Raw genomic sequence first — 24,392 nt, forward strand, 5'->3', positions numbered from 1 at the left:
GTAAAAGGCTAGAGCGGCCCTGTCCCTGTCCTTGAGCTGTGGATTCCCCGCATGCAGGTAAAGAGCACTGGACTCAGAGGAAGCTCTACCACATACTGGGGTCCAGTTTCTACGTCTGTTAGAGGGTAGGATACTGCCTCTATCTCTGTCACGTGGCTGGTGTGGAAAGTGCTTGTTAAACAGTCAGAGGAAAAGCAAAAACTCGATCTGTACAAATGTAAGTGATAATGTTCTCAGCAGCAAGTGAAGCATGGGAGCACATGGCTGCATTCCATGAGGACAGCACTCTCCTCCCCTCTGCAGCTGCCTAGGGCAGGAGGCCGAAGTCATGAGATAGATAGCAGGGACAGGCAAAGGGTCAAGAAAGATTTTGGAGCCAGCAAAAGAGACCATGTGGACCATGAAAGGGGAACAAGCTATCCAGGAGGTTTTGGGTCCCTGGAAGCCTGAGGGGCAAGGAGTTTGGGGGCAGAGGAAATAGTCACTGGTATGAAAAGCCTCAGAGGAGAAGGAGAACATGGGACAAGCTATTGGGCTTGGCAAGTGGGCAAGGAGAGGATGCTGGAGCAGGGAGCGGCTGGGCTGGGACTCCAGGTTGTAGGGCACTGTAGGACACAGGGAGACTGTGTTAGTATGAGATTCTTCTTTAAGAAATTTGCTGCCAAGAGAAGGAGAGGGAAAGAGGATGATACCTTGAGAGTTGAGCTTAAGGGGTGGGGACAAAGGAGAGAGCAGGGAACAAAAAGAAAGGGAACAGTGTCCAGACGAGGTGGACAGGGCAAGGTCAAAAGCACCGGGGCAGTGGGGGCCTTGACAAAGAAGAGATATACTTCTCCCTGAGAGGGCAAGAGACAGCCATCAATCATTGGGTGCCTATACTGGTAGGTGGGCCATTCACTTCCATCCCTTCATTTATTCCTCCCCAAACCTCTTTGAGTTAGGAGTAATTATCTCCATTTTTCAGATGAGAAAACTGAGTCTTGAGAAGTTAATAAATTGCCCCAAATCTCACAACCAGTAAGTGTCAGAGGCTTAAAAACCCAATCTGTGTGTTTTTTCCCTAGAGGGAAGAAAGGAAAGGAAGATGACAATACTAAGAGAATTTAAAGTGCAAAGGAGGGAGGTTGAGGGAGCTTATATGAGATAACCCAGCTCTAAAGGCCAGATCCAGGTAGATTCCAAGTGGACAGAAGCCTGGGCTAGGGATCACCTCCATCCCTGATCTGCTGGGCTGGAAGATGCAGACTTCTGGCACAGTTCTCAACCATCCTGCCTCTTCTGGGACCCAAGCAGAAAGAAACCTCTCCAAATTCCAGTAACTTCCATCCTGCCCGAAGTACAGGCCTCTCTGTGAGAAGGACTCCCAGCGAGCTTAACATACAGGAAAGTGACAGGGGGAAGGCTGGGGACGAGGTCCACTTCAGCCCTCTGCCTCCATGAAGCACCATGAAGTGTGCCCTGCAAGCTGAGTGCCAGATATTTGGCTCTTGATGTGTGCCAGGAACTGTGCTGAGCATTTATGTCCACTACCTCTAGTCTTCACCATCACCCTCCAGTGTATATGTGTCATTATTATCCTTTCTCTAGAGATCAGTGAACTGAGGCTCTAAGAGATGATGTGATTTACATGGTCTGGAGCTGGGATTCAAACCCAGGCTGTCTGGCTTTAAAGCCCACACTATTTGTATTACATCCTGCTCCCCTGCCCTGTGGGGAGTGAGCAGAGGAAGATCAGGGCAGGGTCTGATGAAGATGTAGAAGGGTGGGTTCCTTGGGGACTTGGGTCTCTCCACAATTCCCTCCTGTGCTTCTGTGGCTCATCCTGTCCCTCCCCACTCAGGATCCTCCAAGCGGGCCTAGAAGTGGAACGTCTCTCTCTCAGGAATTTCTTCCATCACTTCCATTCCAAGCGAGGCATGTGGAACCGCCGCCAGATGAAGATGCCATAATCCCAAGGGGTGACCTGCTGGACCGACCACTTCCTGCCCCTTGACTTGCAGCTACTCCCCCAGCACCTTGTTCACTGCTGAGGGAGGTGAGGGGAGGGGAGCCGAAGCCCAGAGAGGCCTCAGAGCTAACACCCTACTCCACCAGGAGCCGTTCTCTGACATAGAGACAGCTGCAAGGCCCCTCTCTCCACCCTCTGGGCCTCCAGAGGAAAGACTTTGGAAATGAAGGCCAGGAGGGGCCGCTGGCTCACAATGGACAGAGATGGAACAATTCCTGGGAAGGGTGGGCAGTGCAGTTAGATCAGGGAAGAAAGAACTGCTTGTGCAACACCATCCTAATCTGAGAGGTATGTGCCGGCATCCACCCAGTGCTGCTCACAGGAGCAGTGACCAAGAACTGGAAACTCTTCTATTGGACATATTTTATTGGGGTTAAATAATTTTTTTTAATCAGAAAACCAAAACTGTAACTGTCCAGACCCAACATTGACTGTGAGGGGGATGGAGTTGTGCATTTAGGGAGTGTTCACACTTCCACTCCTGTATAGACGTGTGTCCTTCAGCCCTTGACCCGGCAGCTGATTTATAATTAGAGGAGCTGGCCCCAAGCAGAGCAGTTCTCTGCTGTACCCCAGGCTCATACCTTCCAGAGACACACGCATCTCTCCCAGGTAGCCACTGAACAGCTGGCCACCGATTAGGGCATTCACCTTACCCTCCAGGCAGTGTCAACTTCAGACCATCAGAAGCACAGAACTGGCATCATCTTCCTGGTGCCACAGTGGGGTTGGGAGACGGGGAAGTGTTGGGTAGTGGGCTCGTCCCTGTTGTTTGGGGTATAGGCCATGGTGGGACAGGCAAAGTGGAAGAGGCAGGGAAAGAAGATCCTTCCCCTCCCAGCCTGCCTGTGAGCTCAGGCCCTGGCAGAGAGGAAAGACGATGTGGGTATAAGTAATCCGTCAACTTAGATGAGAGGAGGGGGTGGGATTCCAGCAGGAAGAGATGAAAAGGGAAGTGGAAACCTTAAGTCCTCACAGCCCAGCTCCCCTGGACTTGCCCTCCTACAGGGAGAGCCCCAGCCTCAGCCTTGTGTGGAAGAAGAGGAAGTGGTGTGGGTGAAACTGAACCGTGAAACAGGGACCAGGGTAGGAAGCAGCAGGGTGACAGGTTTGGGGAGGTGAGTACATCATTCTGAGATCTCTTCCCCACGTGGAAGGAAGCAGGGGCCAGGAGGAACTGAGATATGAAGCCTATTCAGGGAATAGCCCGTGGCCTTTGTAGTCTAGGCCAACCTTTCTGTCACCTGATGGCCACGCGCTTATCTTGCACTAATAATTCCCAGTTACCTTTGCAGCTGGGGATTCTTCTACTGCTGCTGCTGCCTCTGCCGCTGCTGCTGAATTCACCAGTGGTGCATTGGGCTCCAGTGTCTATTTAGGGAGGCGAGCACAGGGCTTTTTGCTGTGGCTCATGGGGGGTGCAGCAGGGCCTAGGAGGCCAGTCAGCTGGCCTAAGATCCATACTGTAACAGCCCAAGGAACAGCATTTGGAGCTGCAGGGTCTACTTGGTTGGGCCCTGCATTCACTAAGAGCATAAACTTGGCATAGGGGAGAATGGAGCACATTGAGAACCCTTGAGCTTGAAGAGAACCCTTGCCTCCCTCTTAAGAAATCGGAAAGGACAAAGACTTTTCAATGAATAAGTTGTGACTTATGGATGCCATACCTGCCCCCTGGACTGTGGCTTTTTAGAGTCCCTGCTCAGGCTTACCACCTTTGGCAGAGGGCTGTAAGGAGTAGGTACAAGCTGCAATTGGCCAGTTAGGGTGCTAGGTGTCTTTCTGGGGCCACTCTTGTCCTTGGGCATTCACTGGAGGCCTGAGCCAGCCCAAACAGCCCTCCTGCTTCACTTTTGATAACAAGAGCCAGCCCAGTCTCCCTCCCCCTCCCCTGCCCTGCCTACCAACCCCTCTGTCCCTGGCCAGTGCCTTGTGTTTGCTGTTTCTTACCTCTACACCATTTGCCTTAATGGGGAGGACCTGGCAAGGGCTCTACTCTGTAGGGAAATGTCTAGGGTGGGAGGAGGGAGCGGGATGATGGGAGAGAAAGTGTTAAATACAGCATCTTCTTAGAAAACAGAATGGCTCTTGTGTTTTCCTATTGTCCATCTTGGTGGGAGAGGGTTGGGATGAGGGTCTCAGGGCTCACATCTCTGTTCTTTGGCTGTCTGGCCTCTGAAGGACGTGCCAAGGACCCTTCCGCACCACTCCGCACCCTTTACCATTAGTTTGGTGTCTGCTATATGGGGGACAGCCTTTTCTGCTGTGGTTTATTCGGGAAGGGACAACATTGTTCTTGTATGAGGAGCTCACAATCTGATAGATCAGGTATTTTCTGTTCGGCAGATTGGTGGTTTCAGTGGAGAAAGGCTGGTGGACACCCTGGATGAATAAGGCTAGATATAGGGCCAGAATGGTTAGTGGAGAGAAGCTGAGATGTGGCTTATTCTACAATAGCAGACAATCTAAAAATCCTTCCTGTTTGATCTGGGGATGCCCTGTGGATGCTTTGCTGGTGCAAACTGACCTTCCTAGTTATATTTGGTCTAGGCAAAGATCAAAATGAGTTTGAATTCCGTAAACACATGCCTAAGAGAAGGTACTAATATGAAAGCTAGAATAAGTTTATAGTAGGTTCTCAAAAAGGATTGTGTATACATGTGTCAATCTAGAGTGGGCTAATCTGCCATTGATATAGCAGACGGTAATTAGCCCGAGGCATGTGGGGCCAGGAAAGTTGACTAGAGCAGGACCCAGAGGAGAGAGAGTGCTTTAAAAGCCTTTTCTCCCTCCAGGCTTAGGGATTGCTCCTTTGAGCCCCTTCCGGGACGCAGATGGAGATGGCAGACCAGATGCAACTAAAGACATAAAAATCGACTCTCAGTGGATTTGCAGAAATCTTATAGATAGAAATAATTCTATTTTCCAGAAAGAGTAAATAGGCCTGGAGCAGAGAGAATGGATGGGGCAAAGGGAAAGAATGGGGTAGAGTCAGAACCAGAGTCCTTAAGCTGGGTGGCGTTGGCCTTAAATAGACACACTTTAGATGCAGGAGATGCTCCCAGAAGGAAAGACTGGCATTATCCCAGACTGAGCTCAGGACTCTAGATCAAGATGGAATTCACTTAGACCGGTAAAATAGCCCATCTGCATTCAGATGCTGTGGGTAGGAAGCAGGTATCCACATTGCCCTTTCAGGAGCTCTCCCCGGAGCTGTGGAAAGTGCCCATCAGCCTGGTAGATCAAAGAGGAAAGAGACAGAAGCAGCTTCAAACCCAGTATCTGTAGGGGAAGCAGAGAAGAGGTTGTGAGGGCAGCGCTCTCAGACTTTAATGTACACATGGTTCCCTTAGCAGTCTTCTCAAAATGCAGATGCCGATTCAGTAAATCTAGAATAGGGCCTGAGATTCTACATTTCCAGCAGCTTCCAAGTGCTTTCGTTGCTGCTGGTTCATGGACCACAGTTTGAATAGCAAGGACTGTTGGACAATGACAAGGAGAAATTCCTTATTTCCATCCTTCCTCTTGCTGGAGGGACAGAGTCAACTGCTAACTGCATTGCCTCCCTTGGGTTTGTGGAAAAACCCAAGCCTAAGAACTGAAGGAGAGTCCCCATCTGAGCTCTTCTCCAAGATTCCCTCCTTACTCCAGATCTACCTTCCCCTCTTGCTTGGCAAGGATTTCTTTCTTACCCCAAACCCCCAGAGGTGAAAGAAGGGCCACCTGGGGAGCCGTTGAACCTGGGGACCTCTCATCCTTCCTCACCTGGGTCCCAAGCTGAGTTCAGACAGGATTCCTTGAGGTCCTGGCCGCCAGGAACCCTGTCTTATGTGCCCCGAAGGCCGTAATGAAGACATTGATGACGACAGTGATGAAGACCAAGGTGGTGGCAGCATTGTTGAGCTGGTTTAGTTGCCACTGCTTTTCTACCTCATTGAGGTTCAGCCGTGCTGTGAAGAAGTGGGGAATGGGAGGTAAGGGTCAGGGTAGGGGACACAGCCTGGAATTTCCCTCACAGCCTCCACTAGGGTTCAGGGAAAGTCTGGCACCTCAGAGATAGATCCATGTGGTAGATATCAAGGGAGGCGGTGGTCATTGCACTAGAAGCCTTTTCCCTTACTGACCAGTGTGTGGGTCATTCATGTGGTGCTTACTAGAACTGGGATTTGGGAACTCACACTGGGTCTTCTAAGAGTGAGGATACGAGCTCACACAGAAGGCAATAAGGAACTCTGCTAGTGAGGACTGTCATTCAGCAGGTATTGTGATGTGGCCACTATATGGAACATCAAGAGGTAGGGCAGGGTGCTTGTGATCACTGTGTAGGTGTTACTCGGGCATTTGCAAGTGCGGAGGGCTAACACCAGGTTAGTGCGTGGTCGAGAAGTTTGCATGTCCAAATAAATGCAGGGTGGTCAAGGGAGACGCTTGGGATTTTTCTTCCCACTAGGGGGCACCGGGGCCAACTCCAGGCCTGGGCTCACCAATGACCACGAGGAGGATTCCGATGACGACCTGCAGGAGCAGAGAGATGCTGATGAGGGTGACGAGGGTGGTATAGTACTGAGAGGACGGCCCCTGCTCCAGCACTGCTTTCAACCGCATGGCGTTGGACATGAAGAGAGCCACGTCCAGCATGCTCTCTGCCACGCTCTTCTTGGTGGCATAATGGTTCAGGTTGATGGGCTGGCTCCTCCTGGGGTTGGGGGTCCCAGGCTGAAAGGGAGAAATCACAAGCTTACCCAGGAGGCTCTAGAAGGGAAGCAGTTGAGGAACTGGAAAGGAAAGGTTTTAAAGCTCTCCCCTAACTGGGGGTGAAACCAAGGGCAAGAAACACTTCTCATTTTTATGACTTGAAAGAACTCTGAAATGATGTTATGTTATAATTTATATTTCATGGTGGGTAGGGGATACCCACCTTCACATATCCATCTGAAGAAGGGAGAGAATTCTCAGCTGCTTATATAATGTGCCTTCCTCATTTTATTTGCCACTTTATCTGGGCCAGGCTTGGCATTGGGCCATTCTGTTTTCTTCCAAGAGGAAAACATCTCAGAAAACTAAAGCAGGAGCTCTGAGGCTTGGGTGGAATAGAAAAGGCTCCTCTTCTCCCAGAATGATGTGCCTCCAAGGCAGGATGCATAGTCTCGCAAATGGATCATGAGCTGAGTTTAAATCCCACTCAGCCCCTTAGCCAGGACCACTGGAGCCACAGCAGTTCTCAGGCACACTTGTTAGCCGTCAAACAGGCCAACATCAGAACACATGTCTGTATACATGTATGTATGCATGCAGCCCTGCATACCAGTTGAAAGCTCTTAATTTGTCTTTTTTTTTTTTTTTATTTTCCTGCTAGGATTTATTGATGTATAATTTACATTTGATTTTGAAATAAAAAACAAAGCTTTTACTCTCACGAAGTCACTAACTCCAAGAGAATGAGTTACAATGCAGGGCATATGATTTGGACCTCTGGGTTGAGCCAAGAAAGTCAGATTGGGTGCTGTAGACAATCTGCCATCACTCAATAGAACTTGGCTACATTTTAGGGAGATTAATTTAGGAGTGGTGCTTGGGATGGATTGGCCCAGGAGAGCCCAGAAGCAGGGAGACCTGTCAAAAGATTATGGTACTGCTTTAGGGTCAGGGTGACAAGGAATTGAACTGGTATGGTAGTAAGATAGGAGAGGAATGAAGGACTTTGAGAACTGTTAACAGCCAAGGGTAGAGAAGCTACCTCAGCACATGACCACAACAAGATATCTGTTGAGAGGGTGGATGGATGGATCGTGGATGGATGGATGGATGGGTGGGTGGATGGGATGGGTCTCAGCAGGTTCTGGATGCTGGGCTTGTTTGGGGCCAGCTGGCATGGTTGGTTAGTGCTGGGATGCCAAGGCCAAGAACCCACAAAGACCCCAAGGCTACAACCTGTGGTCCTAGCCCATTAGGCAGTGGCTCCTGGGTTCAAAGGACATATTATGTGAGAGTCTATGGAGCAGCCCCAGCCCTCTCCACAATTCAAAGCGCTTCTGCCCAGGAACCAGGCTTCCCTGACCCCCATCTTCTCCTAGGCAATGCTCACTTCTCCTCTCCTTATTCCACTCTTTAGTTTGCCCAGTAGCTACAAACTTTGCGCTTTTTCCTCCTTCCAAACCAGGCTCTCAGTTCAAGATCTGATAAATTATGAAGTGACTATAAAAACTTCAAGAGAGAGAACACTTTCTCTGAAAATTTGCATATTAACAGTGGACAAAACCTTAAACCCAAACCTCTAGTGGTGTGTTTTGTGTGTGAGGGAGTGGATACTTGGGGACACAGAGATGTTCCCAAGCTTCAACAGAAAATACTGTGATTTGTAAGTTTTATTAGAGCTGATAGGCTTTTGTTGTTAAATTGATCTTAGAGCCTCATCTTTTCCTCTCTAATTTAGGGCCCTCTTTTATTTTGATTTTTGCCAATCCAGGATGCTTTTTGAGTTGATATGGTGGTGGTGGGAGGCTCTGCAGGGCACCGCCACCCCTTCCCCCACGCCCCCACCATGCCTCCACCCTAGCTTCTGAAGACACTAGTTTTCCAGAGTGTCCACATGGTGGCGTGCGGCATCCAAAGAAGTTACTTGGGCACCCGGGTTGCTCTGGTGTCAGGATGGTATTTCTCCCCTGAGGAATCCACTGAAAGAAGGGACAGGGTTGGTGTGAAACCTGGACCCCTTGGAGGCCCAGGACAGGGAGCCTGGTTCACGACTCTGGATAGGCCAAACTGAAACCCACCAAACGCGTGTCAAATGAGAGTTCAAAGATAAACCAGTACTTAGATGGGGCCAGAAACAGAGTGGTGAACCTCCGGGACAGAAACCTGGGGAGGGGCCTCCAGCACCAACTGCAGCATGAGGGGTTGTGGTTAGAAGAGACATAGTTATGAGACACTGGAAGAAGTTGCTTTCGAAAGGGAGAGAAATGGTTTTCTTAATCCTTCTGGGGTCAGTTTAGGTGCAGCTCTGCCCTGAGGCAGACCGCTGGCTGAAATAACCTGAGGGTCCTGCATTATAGCCTGAGGATTCTATTGGATGAATCCCTAAATCCCACCCTTTTTACTCACAGCCCAGAGACTAGGAGCAACTCAAGGAGGGGTCAGGAGAGGAAGGTGGGGGGGCAGGCAGGGCGGGCCTTCTCCTGCTTCCAAGAGCTGGCCCTTTAAGGCCCGGCCCAGGCTGGCCGGGAACAAAGGCCTGGGAATGTGGGCTGGGCCGGCAATCGGTGCCACCCAGCGTGAGTCATTTATATTTCATGGGACTGAGAATCACTGGCTCGCCTGCTCCCCTGGCCCCAGCCCCCTCTGGGGCTGACTGGCAGGAGCTGCCTGAGGTCCGCCTGCTGCAGCCTGCAGAGACGCTCTGCCAGAGCTTGCTAGAGTGGGCTGGAGGCCTCCCTTCCCTTCAAACCAACATGCCCTGCCCTAGCTCCTGGCCTCTTTCATCCGGATCCTTAGAGCAGGGACTGGGGAGGGGGAAGTGAGGACTCCTGGCTTAAGGGCCCAGCTTTGCCTCTGGGTGTGGCACTTTGGGCCTCAGTGTCCTTATCTACAAAACGGGAAGAAAATCCCATCTCTGAAGTGGGGGAAGCTATGGAAAGACTGAAGAGAATTTGTTCCTCCCCAGAAGGAAAGACAGGACTCCAAGCTCTTCTCATTTGTTCCTGTCTGAGATCTGTCTCTCAATGACTCTCTCTCAGTATCTTATGTCTTATTTTATCCAACTCCACTCAACCTCTCCACTTTTACTGGAGGGCAGCAGAAGGCAGAACTAGAGACCCCAGAGTCCTTATTTAAAATGCATACACCCCTGGGAAAGGCAACCTACTCAAATCCTGCTGACCAATGACATCTGAACACCAATGGGGAATTCTGATTGATATGAATTGTAGCAGGGTTGGGTGTGGGGGAGATGGGAGTAGGTCCAGTGTTCTGATCAGGAGTACAATGGGGTTCTGGGCATCAAGAGGACATGGGTTTGGTGATGGGAGTGGGATGATGCAAGCAGGTTGGGGACATGACAGATCCCTACCACCACCACACACACGTTTCCCAGTTTACCCCATTCCTGGCCCTGCCATCATTTCCCTCCCTCTTCCAGCTCGGACTTCCCTGGGTAACAGGCTCTCCCGCCAAGCCCCAGCTCCTCAGGCCGGTGTGGATTCCAGCCCTTGAAGTCATGGATTATTCCATTGTTCTGCCAGACAATTATTTATCCCTTAATCCTTGTTGACCTATATTTTTGCATTTTGTTTTTGTTTATTTTCAAAACTTGATGCCTAGGAAAGGAATGCTTCTTTTAAGAGAAAAGTAAACAAATTTTTACATTGTTTATTGACATTATGGTCAATGGGGGGAACCACAAGCTTTAAGAGATCATTCTTGGAAACAAGATTTTGAAGGGATAACGGCCCTACCAAAAAGCCAAGGAATACATGGCTCAGAGTGTTTAGGACCTGGAGCAGGTGGCTAGCAGTGAGTTCCCTGTGGGGAAGGAGCCTAGAGGTAGGGATTTGTGGCAGCCAGGAGAGTATCACAGAAGGCACCCTGGACCCAGGTTCAGATCCTGGTTCTGCTACAAGCTAGATGTATAAGCAAGCCTGGTGCCATCTCTGGGCTCCTTTTCTTATCTGTGAGATGAGAAGGGTTGGAAGAAGTGATTTTTTGGGGTCCCTTCTAATGAAGTCATCTTGGAGTGGAGAAGTCCCCTCCTCTGAGTAGAGAATTCTCTGGGGATGAGGACAGTACCCTGAGAAAGGCAGAGGTCAGGCAGCTGTGGAGCCAGGCCCAGGGGCAGATCCAGTGAGTCACTTTGCCCCAGGGCATTGGTGACCTTCCAATGAGTCATTCCTGTCAACCCTGAGAAAAGCCATATGGAAGTCTCCCTGTGTATCGGTTCAAACTCAGGGCTACAGACAAAATCAGCTCAGAGGGGCAGTGGCCTGTTGGCTCTTCTGTGGGTCTCAAAATGACAGACTATCCAGAAAAGACAGGTCTCACCTGAAAAGGAGATGGCAATGAGCCAGGCCTTCAGAAGGCTGGTTTCTCATACAGGGAAAGGGCGGATCCCAGCCCAGGAAGAGTGATTCGTTCAAACGTATGGATTTGGGTGACCTACTATGCCCATTTGCTTTGAAATTAGGTGCCTGAGATCTTTACTTCTCTGTCAGAATTAAGTTTGAAAGGGTACCTGGGTCTGTCATACTGTGTACACACACAGTAGGCTCTCAGTAATTCCCGTTTATGGAGCACATACCTTGTGCCTGGCACAAGGTTAAACATGGGACATGAGCCATCTTATCTAGTCCTCACAACAGCCCTGTGAAGCTGGCGAGGGCATGATAATCATAGTTGAAAAAGCAAAGGCTCAGAGAGCCTAAGTAACTTGCCCAAGGTCACAAGTGCAGTTTTTAATCCCAATTCTCTATGTGCCAGAGACTACTTTTAACCCCTACTCTACTACAACCCAGAAGTTGAAGACATACTTCCTGCCTCTGAGGAGTTTAGGATCTGAAGATAAAAATCTTCGTGATTTTTATGAAAGAAGACAATCGAACAATCCCTTAAAGGTACATACGTACACTTGCTAAGAGGAGGTATAACACCTTTACCGGCGTGGAACTTGAATTAGGTTTTTCCGAATTTACAGTGGGGCTGTGTCCTTGAGCCGCTGCGCTGCCGTGGCAGAAAGGGCACTTTACCCAAAGTCAAAAGGTTTGGCTTCAAACTAGTAAGAGGTAACCTGGGAGAACAGAGTTGAGACACAGAGACTTTTATCTGTACCTTTTGAATTTTGAATCCTGTGAATGTTTGAACTATCTTTAAAAAAAAAATTTAAACAAAAACAAATAAGTGCTCCCAAAAGGCCACTAGTTAAAATAAATAAAATAAAGCAGAATTTATTACTTTGTCTTACTTAGTTTCTCTGTCTGTGAAATGGGAATATCTGCTGTGTTTAGCACAAAGGACTGTTAAAAAGACCAAAGAGATAATGTAGGTGAATGTGCTCTGAAAACTGTAAAGTGTTAAAACAAATATGAGATGAGAGAGAAATCTCTCCCATTCGGGATTATACTCCCACCTGTGGGCCTAGAGGCATTTTAAATAATACGTCTGACTCAGGACCTGTCCCAGCCCAAATTTAGAAGACACCATTTTCTTTCTCAGCAACCCATACTCTTTGAAATGCCTCTCTCCACAAATAGGGCACCCTTTCTTCTCACCTTCAAGCTGCACCAGGCCTGTCTCTCAGGAAGGAAATTCTCAGACAAGCCCACCTACACTAGGTCTCCATGCTCTCTGCTGTGACTGGGCAGTGCAGACCCTCCCAGATGGCCTCTATCCACCTCTCTAGCCTGGTATTCTGCCCCTCTTCCCATGGGGGAGGGGGCAGAGAGCTAACCCTCAGGAGGGCTCTGCCCCTGCCAGGCTCCCCGATGCTCAGCAGCACTGGGCCACACCAGATTACTCACTGCTTCCTGAACACACCCCACCCTGCACTCCAGGACTTAAGGCTTTTCTTCTCCATACTATTCCCCCTTTCCCTCAGGGAAGCCTCCCCTCCCTTCTAGACCCCAACCTGCTTACTCTCCACTCCAGCTCTGTGCAAAGGCTGCCCTGCTCCGTGCTGGCCTGAGGCTTTGTTTAGACCTCTCTAGATGGCTCATCCAATGCCTTCTTTACTGCAACTCCCCTTCTAGGGTCCCCCACGGTGCTGAGCTCAGTGAGTTGCCACATTAAATGCACAATAAATGACTTTTAATTTGAAAGTTACTTCGAAGAGATTTTTCAAAGAAGGCAAAAGAAAGGGTCTTTAAGGGTAGAAGTTCAGACGCAATGGCTTCTGGGTAAAGGGAGTTGGGTTTGGACAGTCAGTCTTCGCCTTTAAAATAAAAGCCTCTGGCCCAAGGATAGCCCTTTCTCCCCTGGTATCTCGCTTCAGGGAATGAATGACTCAGGCTGGAAGCTACCACGGGTCTTCAGGCCAAAACCTGCAAAGGCCCAGACCCTTGAGGCCTCTGTCTGGGGCAAGCGCTCTGACGGCAGCCTTCCAGTGCCAGGAGCAGTGGATCTCGCCCTTAAAAATCAACAGTCTCTAAGCCACCTCGGGTTGGGTGTGTTTTGTGTGCTATTCCGGTAATAACACTCAACCGGCCCAGAAATCTCCTTGGAGCCCTGGGCGCAGTCTTGCTGCGGGGCGTCAGCCCTTGCCCCAGAAGGCAAACCTGGACTTTACAGCTGCGGCCCTCACAGGGCACGTGGGAGAGACCTCCCCCTAGGAAAGCCTGCAGTGCCTCTCCATCCACCAGGCGGCCCTCAGGAAACAGCACAATCGGCCAGGGGCCAGGATCCCTTTGTGAACCCAGAAGGTCGACAGGATTTCTCTCTAACAAAAGGGGGCTGTATAGAAACCGGAAACAGAGTGCAGGGAGAGACGTGAAGGCCTAGGGGTTTCCATAGGAACCCCATGGGGCCTGCTTTCTCTTCCTCAGGAAGCATTTAACACCTCCCCTGCAGGAGGTCGCACTGTCAGTGGCTTTCAGAAAATACTATCATCTCAGTTAGGGTCCAAAGTTAATCATGGATTGGCTACATAGGAATTTCCAAAGAATTTTTCTGCTCTCTCCCAATATGAACTTTAAACAAGAGTACTTTCCAAATTTGCACCTTGCTCCTGGGCGATTTTGCTCTAGGGGCTCTACTTTGGGACTCCCAGAGGCATTCCTCAAGCCACCCAACCCATCTCATTGTAATCTGACTCATCTTTCAAGGGCCAACAAACTGAGCTAAAATTTAAACAATAATACCTAAATAACTATAATGCTGTATGCTAGGCACACCCTCATGAAGTGGATATTAATAGTCCCATTTTACAAGTGAAGACACTGAAGTTCAAAGTGATTACCTGCTCAAAGTCACCAGATATTAAGGGATGGTCCCAGTGTCAAAATCCTAAAGTTAACATTCTTTCTTCAATATACCAGTGGTTCGCAAAGTCTCTGAAGCAGCATTGGCAACAGCATCACCTGGGAACTTGGTAGAAATGCAAATTCTCAGGTTCCACCCCAGATCAACTGAATCAGAAACGGGGAGTAGAACTCAGTTGCATTTTAACTAGCACTCCAGGTGGTTCTGTTCTGATGCAAACTCAAGTTTGAGGGCCATTGGTCTACGCCATGCTGCCAAACTGCAGTAGTTGTCAGTGTTTACTATCTTCTAAGCTCGGTGCTAGACACTTTTGCACTGATTTTGTCATTGAAATCTTTTAACACCTACTTTACAAATGAGAAAATTGAGGCTCAGAAAAATTCATTAATTTTGCTCAGGGTCACCCAGCTCTTAAATATTAGAGCTGGGATTTGAACCTAGGCAGGTTCTGGAGACTACACCCTAAACCACTACGCCATACAGTCTCTGGAAGCATAGGCCATGTAAACCCCTGAAAGGTGGACACTGGTCTAAAACATGGTTAGGTTATCTGTCTAGATCTTCCCACTGAATAGTATTCGGTATTTTGCACCAGCAGCTAGTGTACTCTAGCAGCTCTTGTCTTCCCAGGGCCCAGTGTTGCCCAGCTTGCTGCTCATCATGGGCTGTTCACAAGGCTCCGATACATTTATCCTTAGATCCTCCTCATGCCTTCACTCAGAAGCATTTACTGAGCCTTTCTTGGTTTTGTAGAACTTAGATTTCGTGGTGGAATCTAAATCTGGAAAGGAGACCTAAACACAGGTAAGTGAAAATGACTTTCAGAACAATTAATCGTAATGCAAAATATCAACATTCCACATGATGGTGTATGTGAGTTCCATGTGCCCCACTAGATCATACGTTTCCAAAAGGCAAGAATTATTTCCTTGGAATTTCAGGCAATTAGAATAAGAAGCAATAAGAACTGTGCCTACAATCTCTGGCTACAGTCCAGGTGAGGAGACCTCATGAAAAAGATCATATCTGACACCTAGATGGGAAAAAGGGAAGGTGGCGAATTTCCCACTCCATCCAGCCCTGCAGAGAGCCTGCCAAAATTCCTATTCAGTTCAGGTCAACAAATATGTTTTCGGCTCCCATCGTGTGGTAGGCATCTGTGATACAACAAAGATCCCTGCTTTCCCTATATCCTTGTTTCCCTTATCCCTCAAAATGACAAGGGTTAGCAGAGAATGAAGTGTATAGAGCGGGGAACCAAGAGATAAAAAGACCTTTTTAATTCCACCCCAGTAGAAAAAACTTCACAGGAACAAGGACTTTGTCTGTCTTGCTCACTGCTATATCCCAGAGCCTGGCACCTAGCCTGGCATGCTGAATGAATAAATGATGCATTTGTCACTCCCCATATTCATTCAGAAGGGGCTTAAGAGGCAGGGCCATGGTAAGCTGTGCTCCATGGACACCTTTTATATGGAGTCCTCTGGAAGTGCTAGTAAATGGCTGTCTTACATGGGCATGTGGACTCTTCACTCCTCTCAGTACACCAGCATAGCTTTAGTGTGTGTGTGTGTGTGGGTGTGTGTCTGCTGTCCTTGTAGTCAGCAGTGTCTGGGTCCTGGCATAGACAGGACAGGCTGCAGATGAGGAAGAGATGCTGCCACACTCACTGGAAGAAGCCCAGCTGCTGCTCCAGGAATAGGTGAGATCAGGATAGAGGAGAGGCGGGATCAGGATGGAGGGGAGTCCTCAGATCAAAGCTGGCTGAGAAACAGCCCTCAAGGGTCGGCCAGCCTCAAGGGTCAGGAAGATGTCTCTTGTTGGCTTTAGCCAATCCAAAGAGGCCTGGGTCCAGAAGGAGCCTGCCAAGAATGCCCCGCTGCCCCTGCCCTAGGAGTTCCCCTCTCTCCCTCTGGCCCAGCAGATCCGCCTTGGGTTCTCATACCCACTCTCCCTTCCTTTCTCAGGATTTGAAAGCTATGGTGAAGTGCAAAGTCACACATTCTCCCAGTCCCAACTCCTGCACACTGAGTGGCAGCTCTGATGTCGTAGGCCAGGGTGTGAGGAGAAGGAAGGTTGAGTGAATAGATGGCATTGCACTTCAAGTCAAGGGGCCTGAAATGAACTTAGCTGCCATTTCTTCTCTTGGTGCCTTCAGTAGGTCAGGCAGCTGTACTTCTCAGCTCCCTCTTTTGTAAAATGAGAGGATATTACCCGTCCTCCCTCGTTGTGAGAAGCTGGTATATGGTCAGGTCTATACACATGAAGAGATGAACCACTGCCAAACTCTCAGCAAAAATTCCATGTAAGTTCCAGATCAGTTCTAACCCAAACCTCTAACCCAAACCTCAAGGCATTCTCTAGCACTAGAACCACCATGAATGCTGAACATGTTAAACAGCCCAAGCTCCAGGATTCTTACTGCATTTGTTCAGTATTTACCATATGTCAGGCACTCTGCTGAGTGTTTTTATGCATCATCTCACTTCTCATAGAAGATTAAGTAACTTGCTAGAGATAGGGGTGTCAAGACTTGAATCCGGGTCTGTCTGAAGCCAGAGGTCCGACTCTTTATTCTGAAAGCCTCTGTTTAGCTCTTTTTCTTTGCCACCTTGCTGGAAGGCAAGAGCCCTGAAGAGATCTTTCCTTTTGCCTAACACAGTGTCTGATCAGTAGTGTGTGCTCCAGAAGGAAGAAAGGAGGAAAGAAAGGCAGGCAGGCTAGTCTTGCCTCAGCCTGACCCAGACCCAGACTGGAAATACGCTTTCCACAGCCTAGGGCAATGCCCCAGGGTAACAAAGCACTTGTTGGTCACTGCTGTGCTCTTAACCCCTTTCTAAAAATACAAAGAGCATGAGCTCTCCGAGGCCACCAAACAGCTATCCAGTTGCTCTCTGGGGTCAGTCCTGTACAGCCCGACCCTGCCACCTGGCACCTGCTCCCTCTGGGCCCCCTGCCTGACAGCTGACTCCTGTTATCCCTGTGAGTGTTTACTGCAATGCAAAGTCCAGTTCTGCAGAGGTGGGAACTCCTGAACAGCCAGGTCCAACCTAGTCCAGTGTCACCCATGGTGAACTGTGGAACACCGGGACAGTTTTGGGGTCTTTTCCCCTAAACCCAATCACAGCAAACACTTTTTTGCTGGGCTCCATTCCCAGAGCCATGAAAATTGAGGGCGTCAATCTCTTCAGCCCCTTTTGGAGTTTGAACAGCAGCCTGGTTCGGAGATATGGATGCTGGCCTCAGAGTCAGGACACTTGGAATAAGTCCCAGCACTGCCCCCAATAGTTCTGTGACCTGGGACCTCTGTTAGCCACATAGTCAAATGGGAATAATAAGGTTACAAAGAGTGATGGTATTATCCTATTTTTAAAGATATATGCTTATATGCATAGATAAATCTGATATGATATGGACTAAGATATTAACACTGTCATCTCTAGGCACTATGATCTGAAGTATTCTTTTCCTTTTTGCTTTCTCTCTATTTTCTAATTTTTCCTCGATGAGCATACACAGTAAAAAAAATGTTAAACGACAACCACATAATTGTATTTAAGTATTTGTCTCGATTTACATATTAACATATGTCTCGATTACATATAAACATATTAAGAATAATGTTTATGAAATTGGCTTGCAAACTTTAAAGAGCTTTGCAAATGTCAGGTTCTTACTATAATTTCCTCCAAGGGCATTTTGGAACCACAGAGGTGGGTAGGCAATAGTTTCCTTCCAGCTCTGCACCAAGAAACCCTGTAGTTTAGAAGCACTATTCTGGACCTCGTTGGTCATATCCTCACTGTGCAGGAAGAGGAGAGAATGATTGTCCACATGATGTTTTGACTGAGGCAAGGTCATGGTTGTATGGTAAAACAACCTGCCCTGCTCGGTGGATGACTCAGCGTTAATTGAGCACCCACTGTGTGTAGTGCCTGTACTCTTTTCTGAGAAGATAGCTCAGTTTGTTTTCCAGGTAGTCAACAAACATTTATTGAGCATCTATCTATTTGGGGCAAGTCAGAGCATAGAGGGCATGGCATAGAGATGAAAATGTAGACAAGGAGTTTGTGATGAATTACAGGAAAGGGCAGATACCATGTGAGAGATACAAATGAAGTAAGAAAGCAGAAGGGCATCCTTCTGGGGAGCTTAGTGGAGACCTCATGGGTGTCAGTGCCTTCACAATTGGATCTTGAAAGACAAGAATTCTTCAGAATGTTCTTCCTCAGGTAATCAAAGTCCCCACCTTGGGAACCAAAAACTTAACGGGAGAGACTGGTAAAAGGTTTCCAAATGGGTATTAATGTAACCCACAGTAATTTGCAGAGCCCAAGTTCAAAATTATTAAGAATTTCAAGATGATAATAGCAGAGCATTGAACTAAGTGTGGACCCTTCTGAGTGCTGGGCTCTTCCAAGCAGACCCTGTGAAGCCAGCCCAGATTACCAGTAAGTGCAAGAGAAAATTATTAGGATTTGTTGCCAAGAGGACCCCAGGCCTTGGGAAACCTAGTGACTGCTTTACTGTTTATATCTTCAATCAAAGTTGGCCTCCAGGGGGTGAGATACTAAACTATTCCCTTTTGTGGCCAGTGGAGTGTTCTGTCTCTTAATAATGGTGCCCCAAACACCAGAGACTGTTGGCTCCTTTCCCAGGGGCCAAGATTGGGGAGCAGCAAAGAACACAAAATCAGACGCCTTCAGTGATGAAAGTGGTGGAAAATACTTCTCGCTGGGAAATGCCAGCCCCACCTAAAGACATTCGACTTCAAACCATGCACACTTCTGTCTGCCAGCAGGGCATCAGTTTCTGCCCTGTGGCCAACCCTCTCATTTTACAAATGGGGAAACGGAGAACCAGAGAGGGTAAGGGACCTATCCAAGGTCACACAACTAGACAGCGCTGAAACCTGAACACGAGTTTCCATAACTTCCATCAAGTGCCCTTTCTCTAACAGCGAGGTGCCTTTTGGTGCCCTCTGCACTGGACTGAAAGTCAAGGGCTTGGGGCTACCCTCTGCAGTGGTCTTCAGGCCTTCACGACCCTGCTTACTCGAGAGAACCACTGCGGGCCACTGGAGGACGACATTCACTGGGTTCTGGTGGTGTGGAAGGGAGTTGAGGTACGGGGGGAAGATGTATACCCTCCCCACCTCTAAGCCTTTAACCCTTACTTGTGAGCAGCGGGTAGAATTGCCAGGGACAAAGAGGGGCCCATGCCAAAGTCTGGGAAAAATAAGGCCAAAGGGATACAATAGGTGCCAAGGGGAAATTTCTAATCCTGCTACTAACTATCTGCCAGAGTAGGAAGCTCCACCCTTCCTATGGAGTATCTTTGTCAGGGTTAAAGGGTTTGGGAGTAGAGTACTGACTCCAGACAACAAAAAGACTAGGCAAAGTCAGGAGATCAGACAGAGGATACAGAGCGGGGCTGAGAACAAACAGGTCAGGATCCAGCAGAAAGCTGCCCCCTCTGCAGGAAGCAGGCTCAGGAGCCCCAGGGAATGCGGCCAAGTTGAACCCACACTGAAGACCCCTAGGCAGGAATAACTCCAGCTACCAATTAGCAGCACAAAGGGCCCTGAAGGTGTCAAACTTTTCTGTTGTAAAGGACAGAATGTTTGCACAGCGTAATCTTATAGAATTTGCACAGCTGCCTAAGGACATAAATTGAGAATGCATATTAAGGATGAACAAAGGGAGTGAAGTCACTCTCTTAAGGCTATCTGACTAGTTAAGTTTTAGAACTGAGATGGGAAGTCTTGGTCTGACGCTCTGTCATCTGGCCTCTGACTACTCTCCATTTCATCATGACTTTCCAACACTATGGCATGTCCTCCCTGCCTCCATGCCTTTGTGCAGAGGTAGTGAGAGGGTCTGATGCATTGTAGGCAGGTGCATATTTCTAGGATAGTGACTGAACATCCTATCATCTTTGTTTGAAAGTCCTCTGTGCCCCTCCTGGCCATCCATCCAGTAAGCACTTCCTTCCATCTAGGATATTCTACCTTGAGGCTGTCGATGACACCTTCAATCTGATGACTAGTCTGTTGTCTCAGCAGACTGTGAACTCCTTCAGGGTAGGAACCTTGGCCTGCCGCTGGCACTTAATGACAAGTAGAAATTGTTGAGTTTGTGAAGGGAGGGGATGACCTGCCCAGGCCCATTCTTTAGATATGAAACTACAGCTAACACAATCTATTTTCCAAAACAGCGTGCCATAAAGGCAACTTTATCCAGTTCTTGCACATGATGGCAACACAGGTAGGTCTCCATTTTAAAAAATCCTGGCATGTGAAAAGCTAAATTAATTTACATGAGAGCGAAATGGGGGTGGAAGGGGATTTATATTGCAAATGGATTACCCATGGACTCTTAAACAGCACCCTCGGTGAATATTTTTCTAATCTTAGAAGGAGGAAAGTCTTTATAAGTATGACATGAAATCCAAAACCATAAAGGATCTATACATTTGACTGCATGAATATTAAAACTATTGGACTTCATCATCATCATCATTATCATCATCATAATGGCATAAACAGAGAGGGGAAAAAAATGGTGTAGATGATAGAGGCTCTGTTCATCCTTCTGGAGACCAAATCAAAGTTGTGATGGAAACAAGGAGCAAAGAGCAAGGAAAAAATCACCTGGGATCTAGATGAACATACAACTAGGGAGAAATATAAGAAATCACCCTGCAATGGCAAAAGGTAGGATGGGGCTAGGACATGGGGCTGCTCGTCTCCACTGGCTGAGTGAGACGAGGCTGTAGCAGTGGCAGACTCCTCTTAAAGGGACTGCAACCGCGAACCGATTTTTGTGGTGACAGACCTCCTCGCTTTGAGCACCAGTGCCATTTCGGCTGCATGCAGAGGGCACCAGGGACTTACAGAGAGACAATGTCGGCGTGAGGACCTATGGCTGAAGCAAAACTCACTCTGTACAGAAGTGCTCGCAGTACCCATTGTTCCCTCTTGAGTCCTCCCCTCTCCCAGTGTGCAGACACAACACCACCATAGCTGTGATGTCATCAAACTGGATAACAGAGGCTGCTCTGCCTAGAGCGTTCCCTGAAACCCCACCTCCTCCAACTCGCAGCCCCACCCAAGCCACATCTAGGTATATCTTCAGCGAGTCAGATGCTCTTTGCTGACTCACTCTGGAGAAGGCAGCTGGCCTCAGTTTCTGGTGTGGCCTTTTGAGGCAACTATAAGCACAGCATCTGTGGATTGCCTGCTGAATCTTAACAGGTGGACCTGAAGAGGCACAGGTTGGGGCTAAATTTGGCCTGCAGCTGAACCCTTCTCAGGACTGTGCCATTGGACACGTACCACACAAATCCACGCTAATAAGACCAGGAGACTTAGGAGCTTTGCTTAGTACATAGAAACAGACACGGAAAGGTAGCCAAAATGAGAAGACAAAGAAGCAGAAACTGTATGAGAGAACAGAACAGAACAGAGATCCAGGAATAATGGAGTCAAGCAATCTAACAGATGCAGAGTTCAAAACACTGGTTATAAAGATGCTCAATGAACTTTTGGGAAGTATAGATAAATTCAGTGAGAACTTCAACAAAGAGATAAAAAAAACGTAAAAATGAAAATAGAAATTATAAAAGGGAACCAGTCAGAAATGAAGAACACATTATCTGAGATGAGAAGTATATTAAATGGAATAAACAAAATGAATAAAGAAAAGGATTAAATGCCCTATCTAGAGGATGGGAAAGCCAAGGACACTCAATCAGAATCACAAGGGATAAGATGCCAAGACTATAAAAATAATTTAAGGAGCATATAGGACACTATTAAGGGTTCAAATATCCGTCTGCTCAGTGTAACTGAAGAAAATCAAGATGTTGAACAACTGTTTGAAGAAATAATGATGGAAAACTTCCTTAACCTGGTGAAGAAAATGGACATGTAACCCCAGGAAGCTCAGAAAATCCCCAAAAATAGGGATCCAAAGAGGCCCACACCAAGACACATCATAATTAAAATGCCAAAGTTTAAATAGAAAGAAAGAATATTAAAAGCAGCAAGAGAAAAGCAGATAGTTACCTATAAGAGAACACCCATAAGACTGGCAGCTGATTTCTCAAAAGAAACTATGCAGGACAGGAGGGTTTGCCACCAAATATTCAACGTGATGAAGACCCAGGATCTACAACCAAGGACACTTTATCCAGCAAAGCTATCATTTAGAGTTGAAGAATATGTCGATAAAGACATTCCCAGACAAAAATAAAGGAATTTATCACCGCCAAGCCAGTATTACATAAAATGTTGGAGGGACTTCTTTAAGAAGAAAAAACATGTATCAAAAACAGGAATAAAGAATGGTAACAACTATATTCCTATCATTAAGTACCTTAAATGGAAAAGAATTAAGTAAAAGATAGAGGGGATGAATGGAATTGAACAAGACCCCTACATGTTGCCTATAAGAGACTCACTTCAGATTAAAAGACACAGACTAAAAGAAAGTGGATGGAAAAGGATATTGCTTTGATGAACCTAGAAGGTATTTAAGTCAGACAGAGAAAGACAAACACTATATGATTTCACTTATATGCGGAGTCAAAGGAATAAAAAGAACAAACTAATCAAAAACAGACTCACAAATATAGAGGACAATTTGGTGACAGAGAGGAGGGAGGTTGGGGGACTGGGAAAATGGGGTGAAGGGTGAGAGAAGTACAAATTAGTAGCTGATAGATGGTCATGGGGATGGGGAGCATGGCATAGGGAATGCAGTTAGCATTAATATATTGGCTAGGTGGAGGGTCGGGGAGAGAGAGAGCAATTGGAGGGATCATTTTATGAACTGTATAGATGTCTAACAAATGTACTGTATACTTGAAACTAATTAAAATAAATAAATTTAAAAAATAATGGCATATACCCCTGTAGAACTTATTTCATGCCAAATGCTACACCAGACACTTTATATACATTAACTCATTCATTCTCTTGAGTTAAGTGCTGTTCTTATTCCTCAGTTTATAGGTGAGGAATAAGAAGTTAAGTGACTAAACCATGGTCATTTGGCTAGTGAGTTAGAGACAAAACAAGGATTATTAAGTAGTCGGCTTTCAGATTCTGTGCTCTAGCTACTCCCTACACTGCCAAAGAAGACAAAGATAAATGAGGAATAAATTGCAACACATAGGACAAAGAACTGACGTCCCTGATATACATAGAGGTCTTTAAAATGAACTCAATAGAAAAATAAAGAATATGGACAAACAAGCCACTGAAGAAGCATCACGAATGGCTATATTGTGTGACTGGCAAAGATTTAATTCACTGATAGTACTCAGTGTTGGTGAAGATGTGAATAAACAGGCATTTCCCTACACTTAGTAGGAATGTAAATGTAAATTATTACCAAGTATACCCAAATTACTACAATCTTTTTGAAGGACAATTTGGCAATGATCTATCCCGAAAGTTTTTTCCCACCAAAAATGCTCATGAAAATGCATTTTATCCACACAATGTCTTAAAAAAAAGAATAAGGAAGATCCCTATGCATAAATATGGGAAGATATATAAAATGTATGTAGTGAAGGAAAATGTCATTACAAATATAACATAATCCTATATTGATAAAAACTAAACAAAATATTCAGAGGATCTATTTTATATTACTATGCATTCGTATAAGCAGAAGGAAAAATACAGAAGGAATTTATATCACGATAAGGACTTTCTTTTTCTAAGTTATATATTTTCCCAATTTGAGTTTTCGACAACATGTCATCCATCTATGATGAGGAAAAACATAATAAAGATAAAATTAAATATATGATAAATAAATGAAAAGCAAAACAGCACCTTCCCCTGTTTATTCATTTATTCCGCAAGCATATACTAGGTGTACCTACTGAGTCCCAGGCACTGAGAGCAGATGTTGCGGGTAGGAAGACGGATAAACACAGCTCCTGCCCTCAGGGAATTTCTTCTCTAATGGGGGAAACAGGTGGCAAATCTAGTGGGAGCCACCAGGTGTGGACTGTGCTGGGGGAGAAGTGTGTTCTGGGCTCAGTTCTCTTGGGCTGGAGGAGGGGCCACTGGTGCAGGACCTTGAGAGATGAGCAGATAAAGTGGTGGTAGTCTCAGAGAGCACGCAGTGGGCTCAAAGCTCAGGACCAAGTGGTTCCTGAATATTGATGGAAGGTAGAAGTGGAGATGAGGCTGTAGAGGTGAGACAGACCAGGCCGTCTAATAAGACGTTATCATGAGAGCAGAAGGGAGTAGTAGGGAAGGTTTTCTTCAATGACTGACATCCTTACAGAAACATTTTAGAATGATCACCCTGGAAGCAGTACAAAAGATGGTTTGAAATAGAGTCAAGAGTCCAGGGGAGACACAATGGGTCTGACACACAGCAGGGCCGGTGAGTATGGCAAT

General features: G+C 47.1%; 2 protein-coding genes across 2 annotated transcripts in view; one reads left to right on the forward strand and one right to left on the reverse strand.

Moving 5' to 3' along the window:
- B4GALNT3 (beta-1,4-N-acetyl-galactosaminyltransferase 3) overlaps positions 1-4,297 on the forward strand; it is a 90,558-nt gene extending 86,261 nt beyond the window's left edge. The window contains exon 20 of the mRNA XM_039869179.1: positions 1,841-4,297. Within this exon, the coding sequence (XP_039725113.1) occupies positions 1,841-1,949 (109 nt within the window). The 3' untranslated portion in view covers positions 1,950-4,297. The remainder of the gene's footprint in view (positions 1-1,840) is intronic.
- A 661-nt stretch (positions 4,298-4,958) lies between these two features.
- NINJ2 (ninjurin 2) overlaps positions 4,959-24,392 on the reverse strand; it is a 61,803-nt gene continuing 42,369 nt past the window's right edge. Inside the window, exons 2-4 of the mRNA XM_039869181.1 lie at positions 6,493-6,724; positions 5,774-5,958; positions 4,959-5,290 (exon numbers count right to left, since the gene is read on the reverse strand). Coding sequence (XP_039725115.1) covers positions 5,792-5,958; positions 6,493-6,646 — 321 coding nt within the window. The 5' untranslated portion in view covers positions 6,647-6,724 and the 3' untranslated portion in view covers positions 4,959-5,290; positions 5,774-5,791. The remainder of the gene's footprint in view (positions 5,291-5,773; positions 5,959-6,492; positions 6,725-24,392) is intronic.

This window comes from Pteropus medius, unplaced genomic scaffold, assembly GCF_902729225.1.
Source record: "Pteropus medius unplaced genomic scaffold, Ma_sr-lr_union100, whole genome shotgun sequence".
In the NCBI taxonomy this organism is placed as follows: domain Eukaryota; kingdom Metazoa; phylum Chordata; class Mammalia; order Chiroptera; family Pteropodidae; genus Pteropus; species Pteropus medius.